Source organism: Pelophylax lessonae, assembly GCF_965119305.1.
Source record: "Pelophylax lessonae genome assembly, chromosome: 6".
Taxonomy (NCBI): domain Eukaryota; kingdom Metazoa; phylum Chordata; class Amphibia; order Anura; family Ranidae; genus Pelophylax; species Pelophylax lessonae.
The window spans coordinates 127,435,729-127,459,446 of record NC_138773.1 but is presented as its reverse complement, the minus strand read 5'-3'; the positions used below and the strand labels follow the sequence as shown (position 1 = coordinate 127,459,446).

General features: G+C 48.8%; 1 protein-coding gene across 1 annotated transcript in view; it reads left to right on the top strand.

The window, feature by feature from the left end:
• The window catches only part of BMERB1 (bMERB domain containing 1), a 633,071-nt gene that overhangs the window by 570,766 nt on the left and 38,587 nt on the right, over positions 1–23,718 (top strand). Inside the window, exon 5 of the mRNA XM_082261009.1 lies at positions 2,334–2,416. Coding sequence (XP_082117135.1) covers positions 2,334–2,416 — 83 coding nt within the window. The remainder of the gene's footprint in view (positions 1–2,333; positions 2,417–23,718) is intronic.

Sequence of the window (23,718 nt, the reverse complement as noted above, 5' to 3'; positions counted from 1 at the left end):
GCACGGCCTCTTTTTTGTGTTTTTTTACGTGGATTTTGTGCGCCTACTTTTTTAGATTTAGTGCCACTTGTATGGAAGAATTAAATCCTCTTGTTCTCTCTAGCAGCAGACTTGATGCAACTACATTATCTTCAGGACACACTCTAGCATCCCCTTGACTGACACCCATCCACTGACTCTTCCAACAGAAGGGGTGGCCCTCTCAGAACAGACCCCACGACACAGATCTGTACTTACTGTAGGCAGAACAGATCTTCTCTAGTGTCACCCTTCCAGTCAGCTCTGCAGGACATCTAGGTTCAGCTCCCCTCTGACTCTAAGGCCTTCAGGTCGACCACTTGAGGCTGCATGGCAGCTTCCACAGAGGAGGGGCAGCCGCCCCTCTCTCCAGGACCCTGCTCTCCAGCTGAAAGACCCCGAGCACATGTGCCCTTGGCATTTATACAGTATCCCAGCATGCACCGATGCACTTTCCTCTGCCAACCACCAGGGCTGTACTAAATGCCTGTGTACTCATTTGTCAGGTTTCCTCCCACTGTCCAATATGCCTCCCTATTGGACCAGTCTGAAACACTTCGGACAAACTGAGCTGCACCTGAGCACCATGAGCAGACCTTACTAGCAGATCCTGTTGTCTGGTAGGCGGAAAGCAATATAAATTTACCTGACAATCTCTCTGGTAAGCAGAAAAGATCCAAAAACTGTATTCTTTTTTTAGGATGCTACATATTTATTTATTCATGTTATAATAAGATCATTGGTGATACCTTTTAAGCCTATTTTGGTATTAGTTCTGTTTTCTTTCTGATTTAGAACACAGCCTTTACTTTCACTTATAACTTTCACTATAATAGTTGTTGTTACAGTGTATCCGGAAAGTATTCACAGCGCTTCACTTTTTCCACATTTTGTTATGCTACAGCCTTTTTCCAAAATCGATCAAATTCATTATTTTCCTCAAAATTTTACAAAAAAATACCCCATAATGACAATGTGAAAGAAGTTTGTTTGTAATCTTTGCAAATTAAAAAAAAAAAAAAAAAAATCACATGTACGTAAGTACAGTATTTACAGCATTTTCTCAATACTTTGTTGAAGCACCTTTGGCACCAATTACAGCCTCAAGTCTTTTTGAGTATGATGCTACAAGCTTGGCACACCTATTTGGCAGTTTCTCCCATTCTTCTGTGCAGGACCTCTCAAGCTCCATCAGGTTGAATTGGGAGCACCGGGGCACAGCCATTTTCAGATCTCTCCAAAGATGTTCAATCGGGTTCAAGTCTGGGCTCTGGCTGGACCATTCAAGGATGAGTAAGCTCCAGTGGGCAGAGTGAAATGTGTTGGGGGTGTCGCCTGGTGGGAGTCCAGGCTGAGACTGCCACTTGTCTACGCACAGCACGTCTTGTTCTGATGTGCATCACCCAGGATCCTCTGCTCTTATCTGTCATTGTCCGGAGCATGAGTGGGCTCCTTCTCAGCCAGCATTCAAAGCAGCACGCACAGGACTACACTTCCTAGCAGCCTGAGCGGCTCACATACACACCTTGGGTTCACAGTAAAAACTTTTTTTTAACCTATCAGAAACTTTAAAAATATATTAAAAAAATGTCTAAGTAAAGCAAAAAAAAAGCATGGAGACACATAAAAATGTAGTCCTAAAAACTGAAAAAAACTGTTGGATCCATGTACTGTAAACACAAAGGGTGGTGCGCAATATTATTTAAACCACAACAATGCAATTCACAGTCATGTAGCACAATACAGCACGGTGAGTATGGGGTAGGGGGGTACACTATACACTATGTAGCCCATCACACTGCAGTTCACAATATTGTAGCACCATACACCATGAGAGCTATGCAGTATATAGAACTGCATAGCTTTCAGTGTATAGCATTAACTATCCCTCCCTGAAATTTCTTAGCTGTCCCTATCTACAAATCTCCACAGACACTGACAGGAGCAAGAGGTTACTGGAAACCATGATTTTTATAGGGAAGGGGCTAGCACATTAGAAAACCCCCATGATTGGCCCTTCCAAGATGTGTTAATTTGTTGCTAAGGTTAAGAACTATTACATTTGTTTCCTTTTCCAGTTTGAGTTCTGATCAAAGTCATATTCTGCATGAACCCTAAGCTCCTCTATAGCCAACATACCTGACCCCCTAAATATAAAGTTATTGTGTTATACACTGAACTCATGTAACAGTTTGTACAGTGCAGTCCATCAATGTTAAACTAACTAGATGCTATACAAACGTCTCTCTATGTATAAATACTTATTATACCAAGGTCCATGTGTTTATATATTGCTTTTCATTTTCTACCCTCAGAGAAAAAGAAGAAGACAAGGAAATTGCAGACTTCCTTCGCATTAAATTAAAACCTCTTGATAAAGTCACAAGGCCAGCTGCCAGTAAGTTTTATCACTTTTGTTATGCACCATACATATATAAATATGACTCAGCAGACATTTAGATTATTTACGAATTGTGATTAACAGGAATGACACCTGGCTGCCTAAGACCCCTTTCAAACAGGCTTTCACATGCTGAAAAACCTCACATGCGGACCTGATCGGACCCTCCATGCACCCCAATGGAGTCTGCCGGGCAGAAAACCTGTGTGAAAGGACCCTAACTGACAGATTGATCTGGCTTTTAATGAGCTGCAGTGCTTAGAGCTTGAACCAGCTGCCCCTGTTTTTTAAATTTGTCAGCGTGATTGACAATACATTTTTTTTATTGTTTAATAAAGGATTTATTAAAATCTTATCTCTTGTTTTTATTACACTTTTTTACACTTTTTTGGTGAATGGATAGGTCTACTATGTACCCAATAATCATTTACATAGGGGAGGCCCCCACAAGCACCAGCCATGGTTGTGGGGATGAGGCCCTGGTCCCCATCAACATGGAAACAAGGTTCTTTGGGTGGGGGAGGGGCCTGCACCAAAGCACCCACCCCCTACCATGTTGAGGACATGTGGCCTGGTATCGTTCAGGAGGGGGGGCACTCGCCCCCCCCCCTTTCCTGACCTGCCAGGCTGCATGCCTCAGTAAGAATCTGGTATGGACAGGGGGGACCCCATGCAGTTTTTTCTTTATTTTTTCAATAGCTTGGTGTTGGCAATTGTAACTGTGAGTCATTTTAATTAAGATTTGACTTGTTTTTTTTTCTTTAGAAATGTAATTTTTGCTGCAGCATGTTTTATGCATGCAACAGATGTGCCACTTAACATGTACATTAAGGGGACTCCCCCACCCCAGGCACTATATTTAAAGAGGAAGTAAACCCTCCTCTGACACTTTTACCTATAGGTAAGCCTATGATAAGGCTTACCTATAGGTACTGTAAATATCTCCTAAACATGTACCGTTACATAGTTACATAGTTACATAGTTAGTGAGGCTGAAAAAAGACACAAGTCCATCCAGTTCAACCTATGTGTGTGTGTTTGCTTTAACCGTACATTGTATACCCCTGTATGTTGTGGTCTTTAAGGTGTCCATCCAATAGTTTTTTTAAACTATCAATGCTCCCCGCTGATACGACTGCTTGCGGAAGAGAATTCCACATCCTTACCGCTCTTACAGTGAAGAACCCCTTACGCACTTTAAGGTTAAACCGCCTTTCCTCTAGTTTTAGTGAGTGGCCACGTGTCTTATTGTATTCCCTTACTCTAAATAGTTTGTTCCTTATGCTCGGGTCGCCAGTACAGTATTTGTACATTGATATCATATCCCCCCTCAAGCGTCTCTTCTCCAGAGAGAATAGGTTCAGTGCTTGTAGTCTTTCCTCATAGCCGATGTCCTCCATTCCCCTAATTATTTTTGTTGCCCTTCTCTGGACTTTCTCCAGTTCCAGCACATCCTTCCTGAGGACCGGTGCCCAGAACTGGACAGCATACTCCAGATGTGGCCGGACCAGAGTCTTGTAGAGTGGAAGAATAATCTCTTTATTTCCGGAGTGAATCCCCTTTTTTATACAACCCAGTATTCTGTTGGCTTTGCTTGCAGCGGCTTGGCATTGCATGCCACTTCCAAGCCTGTTGTCTACCAGTACCCCCAGGTCCCTTTCCATCCTAGACTCACCCAGAGGTTCCCCCCCTAGTGAGTAGCTTGCTTTCTGGTTTCTGGCCCCCAAGTGCATTACTTTACATTTTTCTACATTAAATCTCATCTGCCATGTAGTTGCCCACCCCGTTATTTTGTTCAGGTCTGCTTGCAAGATTTCCACATCCTGCATAGAAGATATTGGCATGCCTAATTTAGTATCATCTGCAAATACTGAGATTGTACTAGATATCCCCTCCTCTAGATCATTTATGAATAAATTAAACAGGATTGGTCCCAGGACAGAACCCTGGGGGACCCCACTTTCCACACCCGCCCAATCCGAGTACTCCCCATTAATCACCACCCTCTGTACTCTCCCCTGGAGCCAGTTCTCTATCCAGGTACTCACCTTATGGTCCATACCTATCTTCCTTAGTTTGTACAGTAAGCGTTTGTGGGGAACGGTGTCAAAGGCCTTTGCAAAGTCCAGATACACCACATCCACAGGCTTACCTTTATCTAAGTGGCAGCTCACTTCATCGTAGAAGGTTAATAGATTGGTTTGGCATGAACGATTTTTCATGAATCCATGCTGATTACTACTTATAATACCGTTTTCATTACTAAAGTCTTGTATGTGGTCCCTTATCATCCCCTCCAAAATTTTGCAGACTACAGATGTTAGGCTGACCGGCCTATAGTTACCCGGGATATATCTCGGCCCCTTCTTAAATATTGGTACCACGTTGGCTTTTTTCCAATCAGCTGGCACCATACCTGTCTGTAAACTATCCTTAAAGATCAAGAATAATGGTCTGGCAATCACCTGACTGAGCTCATTTAGAACCCTTGGGTGCAAGCCATCCGGTCCCGGGGATTTATTTATGTTAAGTTTCTCTAGTTTAGCTCTAAGTCTATCCTCTGTTAGCCATGGTGGCACTTCCTGAGGTGTATTATTTAGTTCGGCCTTACAAGCGGGGTTCATGTAGCCCCCCGATTCCTTTGTGAAGACTGAAGAAAAGAAATTATTTAACACTTCCGCCTTTTCTCTGTCCTCAGTGGCCATTTTTCCTTTATCATCTTTTATGGGGCCAATGTGTTCTGGCCTTGCTTTCTTACTGTTTATATACTTAAAGAATTTCTTGGGGTTCTTTTTACTCTCCTCCGCTATATGTCTCTCGTGTTCTATTTTAGCCGCCCTGATTTCATCTTTACATTTCTTATTGCACTCTTTGTAATGCTTAAATGCTGCCAATGACCCCTCAGTCTTGTATTTTTTGAAGGCCTTTTCTTTAGCTCTAATATACATTTTTATGTTGGAGTTTAGCCACCCAGGGTTTAGTTTTGCTCTTTTAAATTTATTTCCCAGTGGAATGCACTGGCCCACCCCCTTGTTAAGTATGCTCTTGAAGCACTCCCATTTTTCCTCCGTGTTCTTTGTTCCCAGGGTTCTATCCCATTTGATATTTTCTAGCAGTGAGCGCAGTTTAGGGAAATTGGCTCTTTTGAAATTCAGTGTCCTTATATTACCCTTGTGTTTCCTATTACTGTAATTAATACTGAAACCAATTGACCTATGGTCACTGTTCCCTAAGTTGTCCCGTATTTCTATATCCGTGAGCAGGTCTGTATTGTTGGTAATCAGTAGGTCAAGTACCGCATTGTTTCTTGTCGGTGCATTCACCATCTGACCCATGAAATTGTCCTGCAAAACATTTAGGAACTGCCGAGCCTTGGCTGAATGCGCGGTTCCTTCTGCCCAGTCTATATCTGGATAATTAAAGTCCCCCATTATAATGACATTTCCCATCCTTGCTGCCAATCCTATCTGTAACATGAGGTCTGCCTCACCCTCCTCCCTCTGGTTTGGGGGCCTATAGCATACGCCCAATATTACCTTCCCCACCGTGCCTTTCCTTTGAAGCTCTACCCATAGGGATTCTGCCTCGTCCATAGCTCCATTATTAATATCATCCCTCATATTTACCTGTATACTGTTCTTAATATACAAACATACCCCTCCCCCTTTTTTACCCTCTCTATCTCTGCGATAAAGGGAATACCCCTGAATGGTCGCCATCCAGTCATGAGAGCTGTCAAACCAAGTCTCAGTTATCCCCACAAAATCTAAGTCCTCCTCAAACATCAGCAGCTCCAGCTCTCCCATCTTGTTGGCCAGGCTTCTGGCATTGGTATATAAGCCTCGTAATTTTGATGTTTTTAGGCTGCTCTCTTGATTTTTCCCCGTACCCACCCTGGGTATAGGGGCTCCGAACACCCTACCGCTAATGCCCCCATTTCTGCCCTCTGAAACTTGCTTTCCACTGGCTAATTCTACATCTGTACCCTCCCCCCCATTCCCTAGTTTAAAAGCCCCTCTAACTTTTTGGCCATCCTCTCACCCAGTACGGCTGCACCCACCCCATTTAGGTGCAATCCGTCCCTACCAAAGAGCCGGTGACCGACTGAAAAGTCGGCCCAGTTCTCCAGGAACCCGAAACCCTCCTTACTACACCAGCTCCTCAGCCACTCGTTAACTTCCCTAATCTCCCGCTGCCTCTCTGGTGTGGCTCGAGGTACAGGTAGTATTTCGGAAAATACTACCTTGGAGGTCCTAGTCCTCAACTTAGCGCCCAAGTCCCTGAAATCGTTTAGGACTCTCCGTCTTCCTCTGCCTATGTCATTGGTACCCACGTGTACCATGACAGCTGGGTCTTCCCCAGCCCCACCCAATAATCTGTTCACCCGATCCGCGATGTGCCGAACCCGAGCGCCCGGCAAACAACAGACTGTTCGGCGCACACGGTCTATGTCACAGATTACACTGTCTGCCCTTCTAATAATTGAGTCCCCTACCACCAGCACCTGTCTTTCCTTTCCCTTTCTCCCGGCCTCACTGGAGGAGTTCTTCCCCTGGCAGCTAGGGGCGTCACTCTGCTCCAGCAATGCTGGTCCCTGACTGGTTTCCCCAACATCACACAACGGGGCGTATCTATTGGGGTGCTCCAGCCCAGGATCAGCCTCCTTGCCTTGTCCCCTTCTACCCCTCCTAACTGTCACCCCTCTGCTCTGCTCTGATGCCTGCACCTCCGATACTCCGCCCACCTCTGTGCAGGCCCCTGTCTGCACCTGATTGGTACAATCCTGGCTCTCCTCCGGTATGGACATTCGTCTCAGTGTTGCCAGCTGCTTCCCTAGATTCAGGACCTGAGCTTCCAGGGAAGCAACGTGCTCACATTTTGCGCATTTGTATTCGCCCTCGATCGCATGACCGAGGAACGCATACATATCACAAGATGTACACCGAGTCGCATCTCCACACCCGCCGGGCATTGTACCTACTAATCTAATCTAATGGGGATTCAGCGATTTAAGTCTATCCTATGTGGCTATTTCCTGACTTCCTAACGCTACCTTCTCACCCTCTGGTATTCCGCTCCACTCACTTGACACCGGTCAGTCACCCAACACTCACAATCTCACAGCCCGGTCAGACGCACAACGCTGAGTCGCACAGCCCGGTCAGACGCACAACACTAAGTCGCACAGCCCGGTCAGACGCACAACACTAAGTCGCACAGCCCGGTCAGACGCACAACACTAAGTCGCACAGCCCGGTCAGACGCACAACACTAAGTCGCACAGCCCGGTCAGACGCACAACACTGAGTCGCACAGCGCGGTCAGACGCACAACACTGAGTCGCACAGCCCGGTCAGACGCACCACACAGAGTCGCACAGCCCGGTCAGACGCACAACACCGAGTCGCACAGCCCGGTCAGACGCACAACACCGAGTCGCACAGCCCGGTCAGACGCACAACACCGAGTCGCACAGCCCGGTCAGACGCACAACACCGAGTCGCACAGCCCGGTCAGACGCACAACACCGAGTCGCACAGCCCGGTCAGACGCACAACACTGAGTCGCACAGCCCGGTCAGACGCACAACACTGAGTCGCACAGCCCGGTCAGACGCACAAAACTGAGTCGCACAGCCCGGTCAGACGCACAACACTGAGTCGCACAGCCCGGTCAGACGCACAACGCTCAGTCGCACAGCCCGGTTAGACGCACAACACTGAGTCGCACAGCCCGGACAGACGCACAACACTGAGTCGCACAGCCCGGTCAGACGCACAACACTGAGTCGCACAGCCCGGTCAGACGCACAACACTGAGTCGCACAGCCCGGTCAGACGCACAACACTGAGTCGCACAGCCCGGTCAGACGCACAACACTGAGTCGCACAGCCCGGTCAGACGCACAACACTGAGTCGCACAGCCCGGTCAGACGCACAACACTGAGTCGCACAGCCCGGTCAGACGCACAACGCTCAGTCGCACTTCCCGGTCAGACGCACAACGCTCAGTCGCACAGCCCGGTCAGACGCACAACACTCAGTCGCACAGCCCGGTCAGACGCAAAACACTGAGTCGCACAGCCCGGTCAGACGCAAAACACTGAGTCGCACCGCCCGGTCAGACGCACAACACTGAGTCGCACAGCCCGGTCAGACGCACAACGCTCAGTCGCACAGCCCGGTCAGACGCACAACACTCAGTCGCACAGCCCGGTCAGACGCAAAACACTCAGTCGCACAGCCCGGTCAGACGCAAAACACTGAGTCGCACAGCCCGGTCAGACGCAAAACACTGAGTCGCACAGCCCGGTCAGACGCAAAACACTGAGTCGCACAGCCCGGTCAGACGCAAAACACTGAGTCGCACAGCCCGGTCAGACGCAAAACACTGAGTCGCACAGCCCGGTCAGACGCAAAACACTGAGTCGCACAGCCCGGTCAGACGCAAAACACTGAGTCGCACAGCCCGGTCAGACGCAAAACACTGAGTCGCACAGCCCGGTCAGACGCAAAACACTGAGTCGCACAGCCCGGTCAGACGCAAAACACTGAGTCGCACAGCCCGGTCAGACGCACAACACTGAGTCGCACAGCCCGGTCAGACGCACAACGCTCAGTCACACCGCCCGGTCAGATGCACAACGCTCAGTCGCACCGCCCGGTCAGACGCACAACGCTCAGTCGCACAGCCCGGTCAGACGCAAAACACTCAGGTAGTGATAGGTACTCCCAGACACTCAGGTAGCAACAGGTACTCACAGATACTCAGGTACTCACAGATACTCAGGTACTCACAGGTACTCACAGGTACTCACAGATACTCACAGATACTCAGGTACTCACAGATACTCAGGTACTCACAGATACTCAGGTACTCACAGGTACTCACAGATACTCACAGGTACTCACAGGTACTCACAGATACTCACAGGTACTCACAGGTACTCACAGATACTCAGGTACTCACAGGTACTCACAGATACTCACAGGTACTCACAGGTACTCACATGTACTCACAGATACTCACAGGTACTCACAGATACTCCCAGATACTCCCAGATACTCACAGGTACTCACAGGTACTCACAGGTACTCACAGATACTCAGGTACTCACAGATACTCAGGTACTCACAGATACTCAGGTACTACACTACACCCTCAGTCAGTGTACAATCTCAGTCACCAGTCTTACTTACCTAGTGTATGTCCCTTTAAGTCTGTCTCTAGCAGTTCCTGGCTGTTTTTTTTTTTTTTTTTTTTCCCTCAGACGTTCAGTCTCCGCTCTGCACCCGCCTCCCTCTGTCACTTCCCGGTCAGCCTTTGCTCGCTAGTCTCCTCTGCTCCCTCTCTGTCTGGGGGGGGGGGGGTCCGCACCACTCGCCGCCCGCCGCAAAAAGGGGGGGGGTTTACTGTTCCGCTCGCCACCCGCAACAAGAGAGGGGGGGGGGTTACCGACCCGCTCGCCGCTCGCTTCTGGGGGGGGGGGGGTCGGGATTCGAGCGCCGCTCCCCGCCGCTGCTCTCCTGGGGGGGGGGGGTTACTCACACGCGGTCGGTCACGCACACACTCCACACACACTCCTCTCTCCTGCACGCCCTGACAGCCTCTGATCCCGCGCTCTGCTCCACAGCACCACCTGCTGGCAAGTTTAGGAGATATTTACCTTACATGCAGCCAGTGACGTCACTGGCGCATGCGCTCTGAAGGAATGGCCGCTGGTGCCATTCCTTCAGAGACCCGTGCCGTGACCGTCGGCTCCCATGCGCATGCATGGATCAATCAGATCAATCATCAATCAGATGGTCGGATGCCGCGATCCCAGAAGACAGGCGACTGGACATGTCGCCCGTCATACAAGTAAGCGGATGGCATGGCGAGGGCTCGTTCTAAGTTAAGTATTTCATAATGAGCTAGTATGCGGTGCATACTAGCTCATTATGGGTTTCTCTTACAGGTTGCAAAAAGAAGAAACATTTTTTTTTCAGGTTTACAACCTCTTTAAAGGAACTTTTTAATTTTATTGTTGCATTGTAAGCATAATTAAAATCGCTGCTCCTTAACAATTGTTTTTTAAAATAGAATTTTGCATTAATACATGTCCCTCAGGGCAGTACCCAGACACCCATTCCCCCTTCATGGCCAATTACCTGCATATAAGCCTTAAAAATTGGCACTTTTGGATTTTCCTGTTCAGCTCCCATAGACTTCAATGGGGTTCGCCGTTCGGATTAGAACATTTCCTTTGTTTGGGAGTTCTGCTGCAAACCCAACAGGGGGTATTCGGCCCATGTCTACTGTTCATCTAAGCTTTTTGGGATCATACCCAGTCTCCGTCTGTAGGATTATGTGGGGTGGTCTGTAAAGTTCCTTCAGGCACCTGGATTCTGTGTGGGTGCTCACCTTGGCACTTATCGAGGTCAAGGGCTAGATCTTCCTGAGATATGACACTGCCCCTACAATCCCCTTCAGGATTAAGCCTATCATGGAGTGTGAAGTCAGGATGGGGCTGGTCCTTGGCATCCTGCTACAGACGAAAGACATCTGCCACTGTATTGTGCAATGTACTAGCACCCTCTCGGGTCCCAGTATGCTGGTGCTCCCTTTCCGGTGGCTATGGTGGAGCTTGTATTGCAGCACTTTAAATCAGCCCTCAAAAATTCAATTCGCCTGCTCGCTGGATTGATGAGCAGGGCGAGTAAGAACAGGGCTGTACTGTAGGGGGAATATGCAGCTCCTCCGTTCAGCCTGCCTCCCCTGTCACAAGGCTGTGTGTGTGTGTTTCATAGCCCAGTGAGCAGCTCCCCCCCTCCAGGAATGGGAGAGGCTGCAACTGCTCTGCCTTCTCCCGCCCCTCTCTCTCTCTCCCTGTGCCCGCCCACACACTCAGTACAGCCCGTGCATCCTGTCTGTGAAGGAGATGTGTGGGCGGGAAAGTTTCATTATCAGCCAGCAGCTACATGATGGGGAATTGAGTAAGATGAGCACTGTGACCAGACTTACTCCTCCCTACCCTGTCATTCCCCCCCCTCTGTCCCGGTCATCTTCCCCCCCTCTGTCCCTGTCATCTTCCCCCCCCTCTGTCCCTGTCATCTTCCCCCCCCCCCCTCTGTCCCTGTCATCTTCCCCCTCTGTCCCTGTCATCTTCCCGCCCCCCCTCTGTCCCTGTCATCCTCCCCCCCTCTGTTCCTGTCATCTTCCCCCCTCTGTCCCTGTCACCCCCTCTCACTCTCCCTGTCACCCCCTCTCTTTCTCTCTGTGTCACCCTTTCCTTCTCTCTCTCCGTTTAACCCCCTCTCTATCTCTCTCTCTGTGTCACCCCCTCTATCTCTCTCTTTGTCACCCCCTCTCTCTCTCTCCCTGTCACCCCCTCTCTCTCTCTCCCTCCCTGTTGCCCCCCCCTCTCTCCCTCCGTGTCGCCACCCCCCTCTCCCTCCATGATGCCCCCTCTCTCCCTCCGTGTCACCCCCTCTCTCCCTCTGTGTCACCCCCTCTCTCTCTCTCTCCCTCCGTGTCACCCCTCCCCCCTCTCCCTTCGTGTCACCCCCCTCTCTCCCTCTCCCTTCGTGTCACCCCCCTCTCTCCCTCTCTCTGTGTCAGCCCCTTTCCTCTCTCTGTGTCAGCCCCCTCTCTCTCTCCCTGTCACCCCCCTCTTTCTCCCTGTCACCCCCTTTGCCTCTCTCCGTGTCAGCCCCTTCTCTCTCCCTGTCACCCCCTCTCTCTGTCAACCCCCCCGCTTGTCTCTCTCTGTCAAACCCCCTCTCTCTCTCTCTGTTGAACCCTCTCTCTCTCTCGGTTGTTGTTGTTAATATTTATTTTTGTAACTTAATTCTGAATAAAACATTTAACAGTGTAATTTTATGAGATATTTTACGAGGGCGTGTTTAGGGGCGGAGCAGGGTAGGGTTTGGGTGGGGCAACAAGTGGCAAGTAACTCTTAAGGACTGGCTAGTAGCTCAGGACTTGAAATGTTGAGCCCTGCTTTAAATTATGTGTCAAAGAACAGCAGCATCTGTATTTTTAAATTTGGAACCTTTTTCAGGCCTCCATTTGGAGTAAGTCTATCGTACTGGGTTGCCTCAATCTTCTAGCTCTGCTGCACATTTTCGTTAAGGATAACATTGTTGTCCTTATTGATGTGGTACATGCAAGTTTAGCGCTAGACCAGCCTGAGTCTGCTGACCCTAAGGTCTCCATCATTGGGTTACCTAAAGTTATTCAAACCTGCTAAGACCTTCCTAGTGCACTCCCATAGTCCATCTTGTATGGTGACTAGTCTCATGATGAAAAACTCTTTGCCCCTCCTAAACATTTTGCTCAGCAATATTGAAGAGGGTGTCCTTCCAAAATAGACAATCCCTGTAGTTGACCCAGACATTTCTTGCTTAAAAAAGATGTTAATCCCTGTGGAGGATAATCCTATCTTAAAGCACCTGGTAAAAACAAGATGTTATAAGCTTTGTTTTCTTAGGTGGGCCCCAACAAACAACTTGGAGTTACCGCCACTACCATCTGCCAGAGCCCAGCTGTCTGCAGTGAACACATGGCCTGAGAACCTGGTTCCATTTTATTGTGTCCCTGAGCTCACCACCACTAGGAGCTTTTATTGTGTTTTTTGCGCAAGTGTGTGAAGTTTGGCAGAAATGCTTCACCAGCTCTCCAGGAGGAGCTTCCTGTCCATCCATATGAGAAGGATCCTTTAGGTGAAATGCTGATCAGCAGGATTCCTATGCACCTCAAGAAAATGCCCTTTAAGGAGGAGTGCCTGTGTGATCTTTCCTTATTATATTAAAGAATCCAAGGGGGATAAAGTACTCTCCTCTCCAGAAAAAGTTGATTTATGCTCCTGATGGTAGACATTGGACTCATGAGACTAGGAAAAGCTCTTTTCATCTCTCTCAGGCCTCAAAGTCTAATCCTGGAGCACACTTTTGTCAGAAGCCATGGAACTCCAAGTCCTCCTCACAGTGGGTGGGCACTAAACAAGTGCAGGGACATTTTATGCCATTTTGGCATTCTGGTCTCTTTAAGGGGGTCACTACTCTGTTCCAAAATGAGGAAAGATTTCAGGCTTTCTACTCGAACCCATTCAAAGTTCCCAGGGCAAATGAAGGCACCCAGACCATCCTAGATCTGAAAACGGTCAACTTGTTCTTGCAAGTTCAAAAATTCCGCATGGAATCGGCCTAGTTGGTAATTGCCTCCCTCCTTTCTGGGGACCTTTTGGCCTCAGTAGACATTAAGGATGCCTTCTTGCGCATTCCCATCTTTTTTCCTCACTAGCACTTTTTGCATTTTGTTGTAAGCAATCAACATTATCAATTTGTCACCCTTCCCATTGGCCTGTCTATGCCACACTGGTTTTTCACCAAGGCGCTTGCCCAGTACTATCGCTGCTCTGCTCCTAGGAAATACAAGTTGTGGGTAGGGATGAGCTTTGAGTTTGAGTGGAACGTAAGTTCCACTCGAACATTGGCTGTTCGAATGATGAACAAATGTGCTTCTTCGTGGGAAATTTGAGCGCCGCATCCATAATGCACTGCGCGCGCATGCGTGCAGTGCATTATGTGATTGGCTAAAGCATGCACCCTTACCTCCATGCTTTGGCCAATCAAATCATCTCTGCAATGATTGGACAAAGGCAGGCTGCTTTTAGCCAATCATGGCTCAGGAGCTAAGTACACACTCCACACTATGTAAAGGCTGCTCACACAGCAGCCACATGTAGTGTGACTGTGCGGGCGAGAGAAAAAGTGGTTGAGGCAAGAAGAGGAACGTGATTGAGGCAGGGAGAGGAGAATGATTTGCAGTTTATCAGACAGTGCAGTGTAGTCTAATTAGACACATTGCGAGCAATGAGTTTGGCAGGGAGAGGATTGTGATTGAGGCAGGGAGAGGAAAGTGATTTGCAGTTTATCAGACAGTGCAGTGTAGTCTAATTAAGAAGACATTGCTAGTAGCAGTCAGTTAGGCAGGAAGAGAGATTTGTGCTTTTTACAATTTAAGAGACCAAATAGTGAAGTATATTCAGCAGTGCAGTATATACCATCTATCTATCTAACAATTGATTATATATTAGTCCATTGAGTATCTATCGATCAGTTCAGTATAGGGCATACATTGATCTCTATGCAGGGGCGTACCTAGAGCATTTGGCACCCGGGGCGGATCCTATATCTGGCACCCCCCCCCCCCCGTCATGCAGGCGACGAACCGCACATTGACCCGGTGACCATAGGCCCCTCCTCCTCTGCAAAAACGGCGCCGATTGACTTGAGGCGCCAGACAGAAATACATGTAACTGGCAGTGGCACACTTACTGTGTGCTACTGCTAGTGGTGTCACTAGGGTTGGTGTCACCTGGTGCAGTAAACCATGGTGTCACTCCCCCCAAAAAATTATTTTCCTGTTTTCTGAAAGCGCGCCAAAGATGCAGCATGCAAGACTTTTGGTGCGCTTTCAGAAAATGCAGAAAAAAAATCTATAGGACTGCAGTAATAACTGCGAGTAAAATGTAGGAAGATCCCCTTTACATTACACAGCCCCCGTACCCCTGGACCCCTTTACATTACACAGCCCCCCCATTGGAACCCTTTACATTACACAGCCCCTGTACTCCTGGACCCCTTTACATTACACAGCCCCCCCATTGGAACCCTTTACATTACACAGCCCCCGTACTCCTGGACCCCTTTATATTACACAGCCCCCCCATTGCAACCCTTTACATTACACAGCCCCCCCCCATTGGAACCCTTTACATTACACAGCCCCGTACCCCTGGACCCCTTTACATTACACAGCCCCCCCATTGGAACCCTTTACATTACACAGCCCCCCCCCCATTGGAACCCTTTACAGTACACAGCCCCCATACCCCTGGACCCCTTTACATTACACAGCCCCCCCACATTGGAACCCTTTACATTACACAGCCCACACCCCCCTCATGGAAACCTTTATGTTACACAGCTCCCGCCCCCCATAGAACCTTTTCCATTATACAGCCCCCGTCCCCCAATAGAACCCCTTACATTACACAGCCCCCATCCCCCATGGAACCCTTCACATTACACAGCCCCTGCCCCCCAAAAGAACCCCTTACATTACACAGCCCCCATCCCCCATGGAACCCTTCACTTTACACAGCCCCTGCCCCCCAAAAGAACCCCTTACATTACACAGCCCCCATCCCCCATGGAACCCTTCACATTACACAGCCCCTGCCCCCCAAAAGAACCCCTTACATTACACAGCCCCCACCCCCCCATAGAACCCTTTACATTACACAGTTTCCGCACCCCCCCCCCAATAAAACCCTTTACATGACATTGCCCTCGCCCCCCCTCAATAGAACCCTTTAAATTATACAGCCCCCCAATAGAACCCCTTTACAATACAAATCCCCCCAATAGAACCCCTCTACAATGCAAACCCCCCAATAGAACCCCTTTACAATACAAACCCCCCAATAGAACCCCTTTACAATACAAACCCCCCAATAGTACCCCTTTACAATACAAACCCCCCCAATAGAACCCTTTACAATACAAACCCCCCCCAATAGAACCCTTTACAATACACCCCCCCCATAGAACCCCTCTAAAATGCAGACCCCCCCCCCCCCCCAATAGAACCACTTTACAATACAAGCCCCCCAATAGAACCCCTTTACAATGCAGACAACTCCCCCCCTCCAATAAAACCCCTTTACAATGCAGACCCCCCCCCAATAAAACCCCTCTACAATGCAGACCCCCCCCCCCAATAAAACCCCTCTACAATGCAGACACCCCCCCCCAATAAAACCCTTCCACAATGCAGACACACCCCCCCAACCCCTTTACAGTGCAGACAACCCCTCCCCCCCTTCCAATAAAACCCCTCTACAATGCAGACCCCCCCCCCAATAAAACCCCTCTACAATGCAGACACCCCCCCCCAATAAAACCCCTCCACAATGCAGACACACCCCCCCAACCCCTTTACAGTGCAGACAACCCCTCCCCCCCTTCCAATAAAACCCCTCTACAATGCAGACCCCCTCCCCCCCCGACTGTCTTTACAATACAATTGTTCCCCCCCCCCCCTTACCTTATGAGGAGGAGAGCAGAGAGGGAGGAACTGTTCAAAGCAGAGAATGGGAGAGAGGCTCACGAGCCCTGCATACAGCGGTCAGCGGGAAATGCCGAAGTTTACAGTACTAGTTAATGAGCCGGTGATTGGTTGCTAGGTGGTCCTAGCAACCAATCGCTTCTCATTATCTAGCAGAGTTAACTTCGGCATTTCCCGCTGTGTATGCAGGACTCGTGAGCGAAGTGAGTCTCTCTCCCATTCTCTGCTATACAGCTTCTCCTCCTCTGCGCTCCTGTATAAGCGAGCGGCGGAGGCAGTCCGGCGGCCGGCCCCGGGTGTCACCCTGGTGCTCGCTGACACCCCCCTAATGTGTGGCACCCGGGGCGGACCGCCCCCCCGCCCCCCCTATTGGTACGCCACTGTCTCTATGTGTATATATAGGACAACTGATTATATATAGCTATCGGTCAGTTCGGTATAGAGCATACTTTGATCTATATATATATATATATATATATATATATATATATATATATGTATATGACAATTAAGTATATATTAGGCCATTGAGTATCTATCGCTCTGTTCAGTATAGAGCATACATTGATCTCCTTATATGTAGATACAGTATCTCACAAAAGTGAGTAAATACCTTACATTTTTGTAAATATTTTATTCTGTTTTCATGTGACAACACTAAAGAAATTACACTTTGCTACAATGTGAAGTAGTGAGTGTATAGCTTGTATAACAGTGTAAATTTGCTGTCCCCTCAAAATAACTCAACAGCCATTAATGTCTAAACCGCTGGCAACAAAAGTGAGTACACCACTAAGTGACAATGTCCAAATTGGGCCCAATTAGCCATTTTCCTTCCCCGATGTCATGTGACTGGTTAGTGTTACAACGTCTCAGGTGTGAATGGGGAGCAGGTGTGGTAAATTTGGTGTTATCGCTTTCACTCTCTTATACTTATCACTGGAAGTTCAACATGGTACCCCATGGCAAAGAACTCTCTGAAGATCTGGAAAAAAGATTTGCTGGTCTACATAAAGATGGCCTAGGCTATAAGAAGATTGCTAAGACCCTGAAACTGAGCTGCAGAAAGACATTACGGCCAAGACCATACAGCGGTTTACCAGGACAGGTTCCACTCAAAACAGGCCGCGCAATGGTCGACCAAAGAAGTTAAGTGCACATGCTCATCAAGATGTTGTCTTTGGGAAATAGACGTAGGAGTGCTGCCAGCATTGCTGCAGAGGTGGGAAGGGGTGGGGCGTCAGTTTGTCAGTGCTCAGACCATACGCTGCAAACTGCATCAAATTGGTCTGCATGTCTGTCATGCCAGAAGGAAGCCTCTTCTAAAGATAATGCACAAGAAAGCCCGCAAACAGTTTGCTGAAGAAAAGCAGACTTGGACATGGATTACTGGAACCATGTCCTGTGGTCTGATGAGACCAAGATAAACTTATTTGGTTCAGATGGTGTCAAGCATGTGTGGCGGCAACCAGGTGAGCAGTAGGGATGATCGAACAGTTCGGGTCGACCATCGGTTCGACCCGAACTTTGGGTGTTAGAAATTTGGCCGAATTCCGAACTTTTTGCGGTAAAAGTTCGGAATTCGGCCACCAGAACTGCCCAAAAAATGCAATGGGACAGGAAGTGGGCTTTAAAAGCCCTTGATTGGCCCAGAAACGTCAGTAAAAGCCAATGAGGGGGCAGGAGTTTGCTAGGAAAGTGATTGGAGTGACTACGGGGACCAGAGGCCAATCAGGAGTGAATACGCCCCCCCCCCCAGTATATAACATAGCCCCGCCTAACCTCTAGCACTGTAATAGCACTGTAATACAGAGGATTTCGAAGAGAGTGGAAGCATTTTTGTTTCTCCTGCTGTGTTACAACGTTTGCTGCATTGCTTGTAAAGCTCCAGTGTCATTTTGCAATTATCTTCTGCTGTATGGAGCTGTTCTTTTAGTGTGAGGAAAGGGATATGCAGTGTAGTTAGGGTACTATGTACAACTATAGTTCGATTCAATAATCTAGTTTTTGTAGGGATATTTTTAAGTGTCAGGGTTCCGTCTAGTGAGCAAGTTGCACTGCTGATATATCTACAGCAGGTATACGTGCTTGCGAGTCAGCTATTGTGCAAAATATATTTCAGCGATACACACATCTGCTTTATTTAGCGACAACTTTGGGTCGCATAGCAGTGTGCGTTTTGCAGGTGAATTTCACCCCGCAGAGTTGCTAAAGCCTCAGTGACAACATAACACCTGTTCTTGTTGTAAGCGTTAAGTCCACTGTGCAAAAGGCTTTGCTACTCTGCGGCACACACATCTGCTGTATTTAGCGACAACTTTGGGTCGCATAACACTGTGCGTTTTGCAGGTGAATTTCACTGCGCAGAGTTGCCAAAGCCTCAGTGACAACTTAACGCCTGTTCTTGTTGTAAGCGTTAAGTCCACTGTGCAAAAGGCTTTGCTACTCTGCGGCACACACATCTGCTGTCTTTAGCGACAACTTTGGGTCGCATAGCAGTGTGCGTTTTGCAGGTGAATTTCACCGCGCAGAGTTGCCAAAGCCTCAGTGACAACTATGTCAGGTAGACCAAGGAAAGGCATACGTGGCCCTGCTGTGGAAATGGGCACAGCTTCTAGGGTGTCTAGAGGCAAGGGTGGACGTGGTGGTCAGTCCTCAGCCAGGCCACCATCTTGATTGTTCTCCTGCAGTGGCCAAGCTATACGCCCACAGTACGTACAGGAGGTGGTGGACTATATTACCAAACCCTCATTATCGTCATCATCAGCAACTACAGTGACCCAGGCAGAGAAAAGTGGTCAGTCTTCTGCAGTTGGCAGAGCAAATAAAGATGAGTCCATGTCCACCTCAAGTCCTCCCTTAGACCCAACTTCAGACATGGCAGAGGAGTCAGCTGAGCTGTTTGATCACAGTGTCGGCCATCTACTCCTGCCTGATGCTTAGTCCTTTATGGAGTCTGATGTTGGGTCTGAGGTTCAAGAGGAGGCAGAGCAAGCAAGAGGGGAGAGCAAACGGCCCACTCCATCTAAGGCCGCACCTGTTGTCTCCCAGGCCACACCTGATGCTCAGTCCTTTATGGAGTCTGATGTTGGGTCTGAGGTTGAGGAGGAGGAGGCAGAGCAAGCAAGAGGGGAGAGTAGACGGCCCACTCCATCTAAGGCCGCACCTGTTGTCTCCCGGGCCACGCCTGATGCTCAGTCCTTTATGGAGTCTGATGTTGGGTCTGAGGTTGAGGAGGAGGCAAAGCAAGCAAGAGGGGAGAGCAGACGGCCCACTCCATCTAAGGCCGCACCTGTTGTCTCCCGGGCCACTATACAAACCTCTTCTTGCTGGGCCTTTTTTGAGACATCTCATGCAGATCGAACCATTGCGATCTGCAAGATTTGTCATAAGGGAATAAAACGTGGCAAAAATGTCAACCACTTGGGTACAAGCTGCCTAACCAGGCATTTGACAACCCACCACTTGGCCCGTTTGGCAGGAGCATTTGAAGAACCCACAAAAGGGCCAAAGATCGGTCAGTCGGCCTCCTAGTCCTCCTCGCACTCCTCCATGTGCTCCACCTGCACATCAGTCTGTCCCTACTATAGTCACTTGTCACCTGTTGGCAGCCTCCACTGACAGGGTTGATGATATAGCACGCAGTGTCCCATCTACCTCCAGCACACCACCAGCTGTAAGATCTAGACGGCAAATTTCGATTCCACACATGCTGGAACGAAAAAAAAAGTATACTCCCCGCCACCCACATGCCCAGCGTCTAAACAGTAGTTTGGCAAAACTACTGGCTCTGCAACTGTTACCATTTAACCTGGTAGAGTCTGCTCCCTTCCGAGACTTTGCAAAATGTGCAGTTCCACAGTGGCAGGTCCCAAGTCGGCATTACTTTGTCCGTAAGGCCCTGCCATCCCTATACCAACATGTGGAAGGCAATGTAGTGTCGTCCCTGGCCAAGTCAGTCAGCCGTAAGATACACCTGATGGCTGACACTTGGTCAAGCAAACATGGGCAGGGACGGTATATTTCTGTCACTGCTCATTGGGTGACACTGCTTGCCAGCGGAAGGGATTGTAGCCAGAGCTCGGTGCTGCAGCCAGTATTGCCCCCATGTCTGCAAACAGCTGGTGGTGTCGCTGATCCGGGTAGTTCGATCACTTCTACCCCCTCCTGCTCCTCCTCCTCATCCTCCTCCTTCATTCCCTCCTCTGCAGAATGGTCCTTTGAATATGATGAGGTACCACGTAAGCGTTTGGCCGAAGTGCAGCGCGAGTTTTACCTGCCGATACACCGCCTTGTCTGTGACATGCCCACCCGCTGGAACTCCACCTTGGCTATGCTGCAGTGCCTGTACACGCAGCAGAGGGCCCTCAATGAATATCTCTGCGAGTACGGCACCAGCACTGGGTCAGCGCGCCTGGGCTTTTTTTCGCCACAGCAGTGGCTTTTGATTAAGGATGCATGCGCTGTCCTCTCGCCATTTGAGGAGGCCACAAGGATGGTCAGCCGGGACAGCGCATGCATCGGTGACACCCTACCGGTACTGTTTTTGTTGGAGCACACTCTGCATGGCATTATGGACAGGGCACTGGAGGCAGAGCAGCAGGAGGAAGAGGAGGACTTCCTTGCCTCTCAAGGCCCCCTTTATCCTGAGATTCCTGACCCCATTATGCCTAGCTCCAAGAGGCCCAAGCAGGATCCAGGGGTGGAAGAGGAGGAGGAGGAGGACGATTCTTCGGGAACTTTTGCAGGCTTTGAGGAGGAGGAAGACATGCGGCAATCTGCAAGGCCTAGTTTGACTCCCTCTGGACACTTTGGAGTAGTGCGTGGCTGGGAGGAGGAGGAGCACGTTCAAGATCATGTCATTTTGAGTGACCCCGAGGAGTCAGCTTCTCAGGCCTTTGAAAATTTGCGATGCAAGGCAAACATCATGCTTCAGAGCCTGCGAAAGGACCCCAGAATCAAGGCCATTAAAGAGACTGACCACTATTGGTTGGCCACCCTACTTGACCACCGGTACAAGTCAAAAGTCTCTGAGCTTTTCCCATCCACCCAGAGAGTCCACAGGATCAAATCCCTTGAGGACAGTCTCAAGAGGATTCTGGTGAACACGTTCCCCCGACTCCCGTAGGGTGCAGGGGCGGGGACAACCTACCATGGACTCTACTGCGGGTCACGAGAGGAGCGTTGGAGAAGGCATGCGGTTGACGGATGCCTTTCGGTCTTTTTTTAGTCCTCACCGCCCAGGCCTCTCAGCTGCCACATCGCATCGACAGCGTCTGCATCACATGGTGGACGATTACGTCAGGGCACAAAGTGACACAGAGGGCTTTTCATGTGACGAATCCGATCCATTAGCATACTGGGTCTTAAGATTAGACCACTGGCCAGAAGTGGTCCAGTATGCCATGGAGTTGTTGGCCTGCCCTGCTTCCAGTGTCCTATCGGAACGGGCATTCAGCGCAACAGGAGGATTCATCACAGACCATCGAACGAGACTCTCCACCGACTCAGTCGACCATTTGACATTCGTTAAAATGAATAAGTCGTGGATATCAAGCTTTGATGCACCTGATGCAGACCTTGTAGACTAGTCTATCGTTGCGATGTGGCAGCTGAGCCTCAGTTTAAGCCTGGACCAGGGTGCCACCCTCCAACCCTCCTCTCATTCTGTTTAGGTTCACAGAACCTCATTTTAGTTATACCAAAAATACCATGTTTGCGCACCTGTTCCACAGGTGGACACCTTCATAATTTTTCGGCCTTCTGCAACACCAGGTCTTTGGGCTTATGGTGGGGAGGCTCCGCAAAAACAAAAAATACCATGTTTGCGCACCTGTTCCACAGGTGCACACCTTCATAATTTTTTGGCCTTCTGCAACACCAGCTCTTCGAGCTTACGGTGGGGAGGCTCCGCCAAACAAAAAAATACCATGTTTGCGCACCTGTTCCACATGTGCACACCTTCATAATTTTTACGCCTTCTTCAACACCAGCTCTTTGGGCTTACGGTGGGGAGGCTCCGCCAACACCAAAAATACCATGCTTGCGCACCTGTTCCACAGGTGCACACCTTCATAATTTTTACGCCTTCTTCAACACCAGCTCTTTGGGCTTACGGTGGGGAGGCTCCGCCAACACCAAAAATACCATGCTTGCGCACCTGTTCCACAGGTGCACAACTTCATAATTTTTACGCCTTCTTCAAAACCAGCTCTTTGGGCTTACAGTGGGGAGGCTCCGCCAACACCCAAAACACAGTGTTTGCTCAACTGATCCACAGGTACACATCTTCTTAATTTTTTCACCTACTTCAACACCAGCTCTTTGGGCTTACAGTTGTATGTCTCCGCCAACGCCCAAACAACAATTTATGCGCAACTGTTTTTTTCCTAACAAAGGCAATTATTGCCTTCATGACCAGCACTTTCATAGGGTTATGGTGTCAAGGCATCGTCAGCACCACCAAAGGCCCAATTTTTAAGCATCCTTTACTTCTATTCAAAGTCAAGAGACAACAGTATTCATCCAAAACATCTCTAATCTTGTTCACTGTGCACTACATTGTGGCCCCTACCCCTCAACCTAACCCTCAATGTATCTGTGCATATACAGTATGTCTGTTTCTTGTGAGAATTCAAGTTAAAGTGCACCAAACACCATTTTACATGAAATAAAGTGCATCTACATACATCTTTTGACTTCTTGAAAACATTTGGTAATAATAGCCCCATTGAGAAAATGCACCCGTTAATTATATCCACATTTAAAGAGACAGCACCTTTTTCCAAAAAAAAACCTCTAATCTTGTTCCCAGTGCACTGCATTATGTCCCCATCATACACATTGGCTGTGCAGTTGATTAGGAGCAAAAGAAAGGAGCGGTTAAGCAAAAAAGTTATTTTTGAAGGTTTGGCATGCTATAATTCTGGTTCTGGACATGCTACAGAGCTGAAACTTCACAGGTACACTTTTTAGACCCCCCAGACACTAAATCCAAAGAAATCTCTTTTTTTTCAATAATTTTTTCAATAATTGGCTCTTTATAAAAAATGACAATTTTTAAGAACTTTTTTTTGCCTGATTCATAGTCCCTAGGGAATGACCCAGAACCCTAGGCACTTTTTAGGGGCATTTATTAGGTTTTAGGGCTTCAAAATTGTGTTTTTTTATTCCTGAAGTTTGG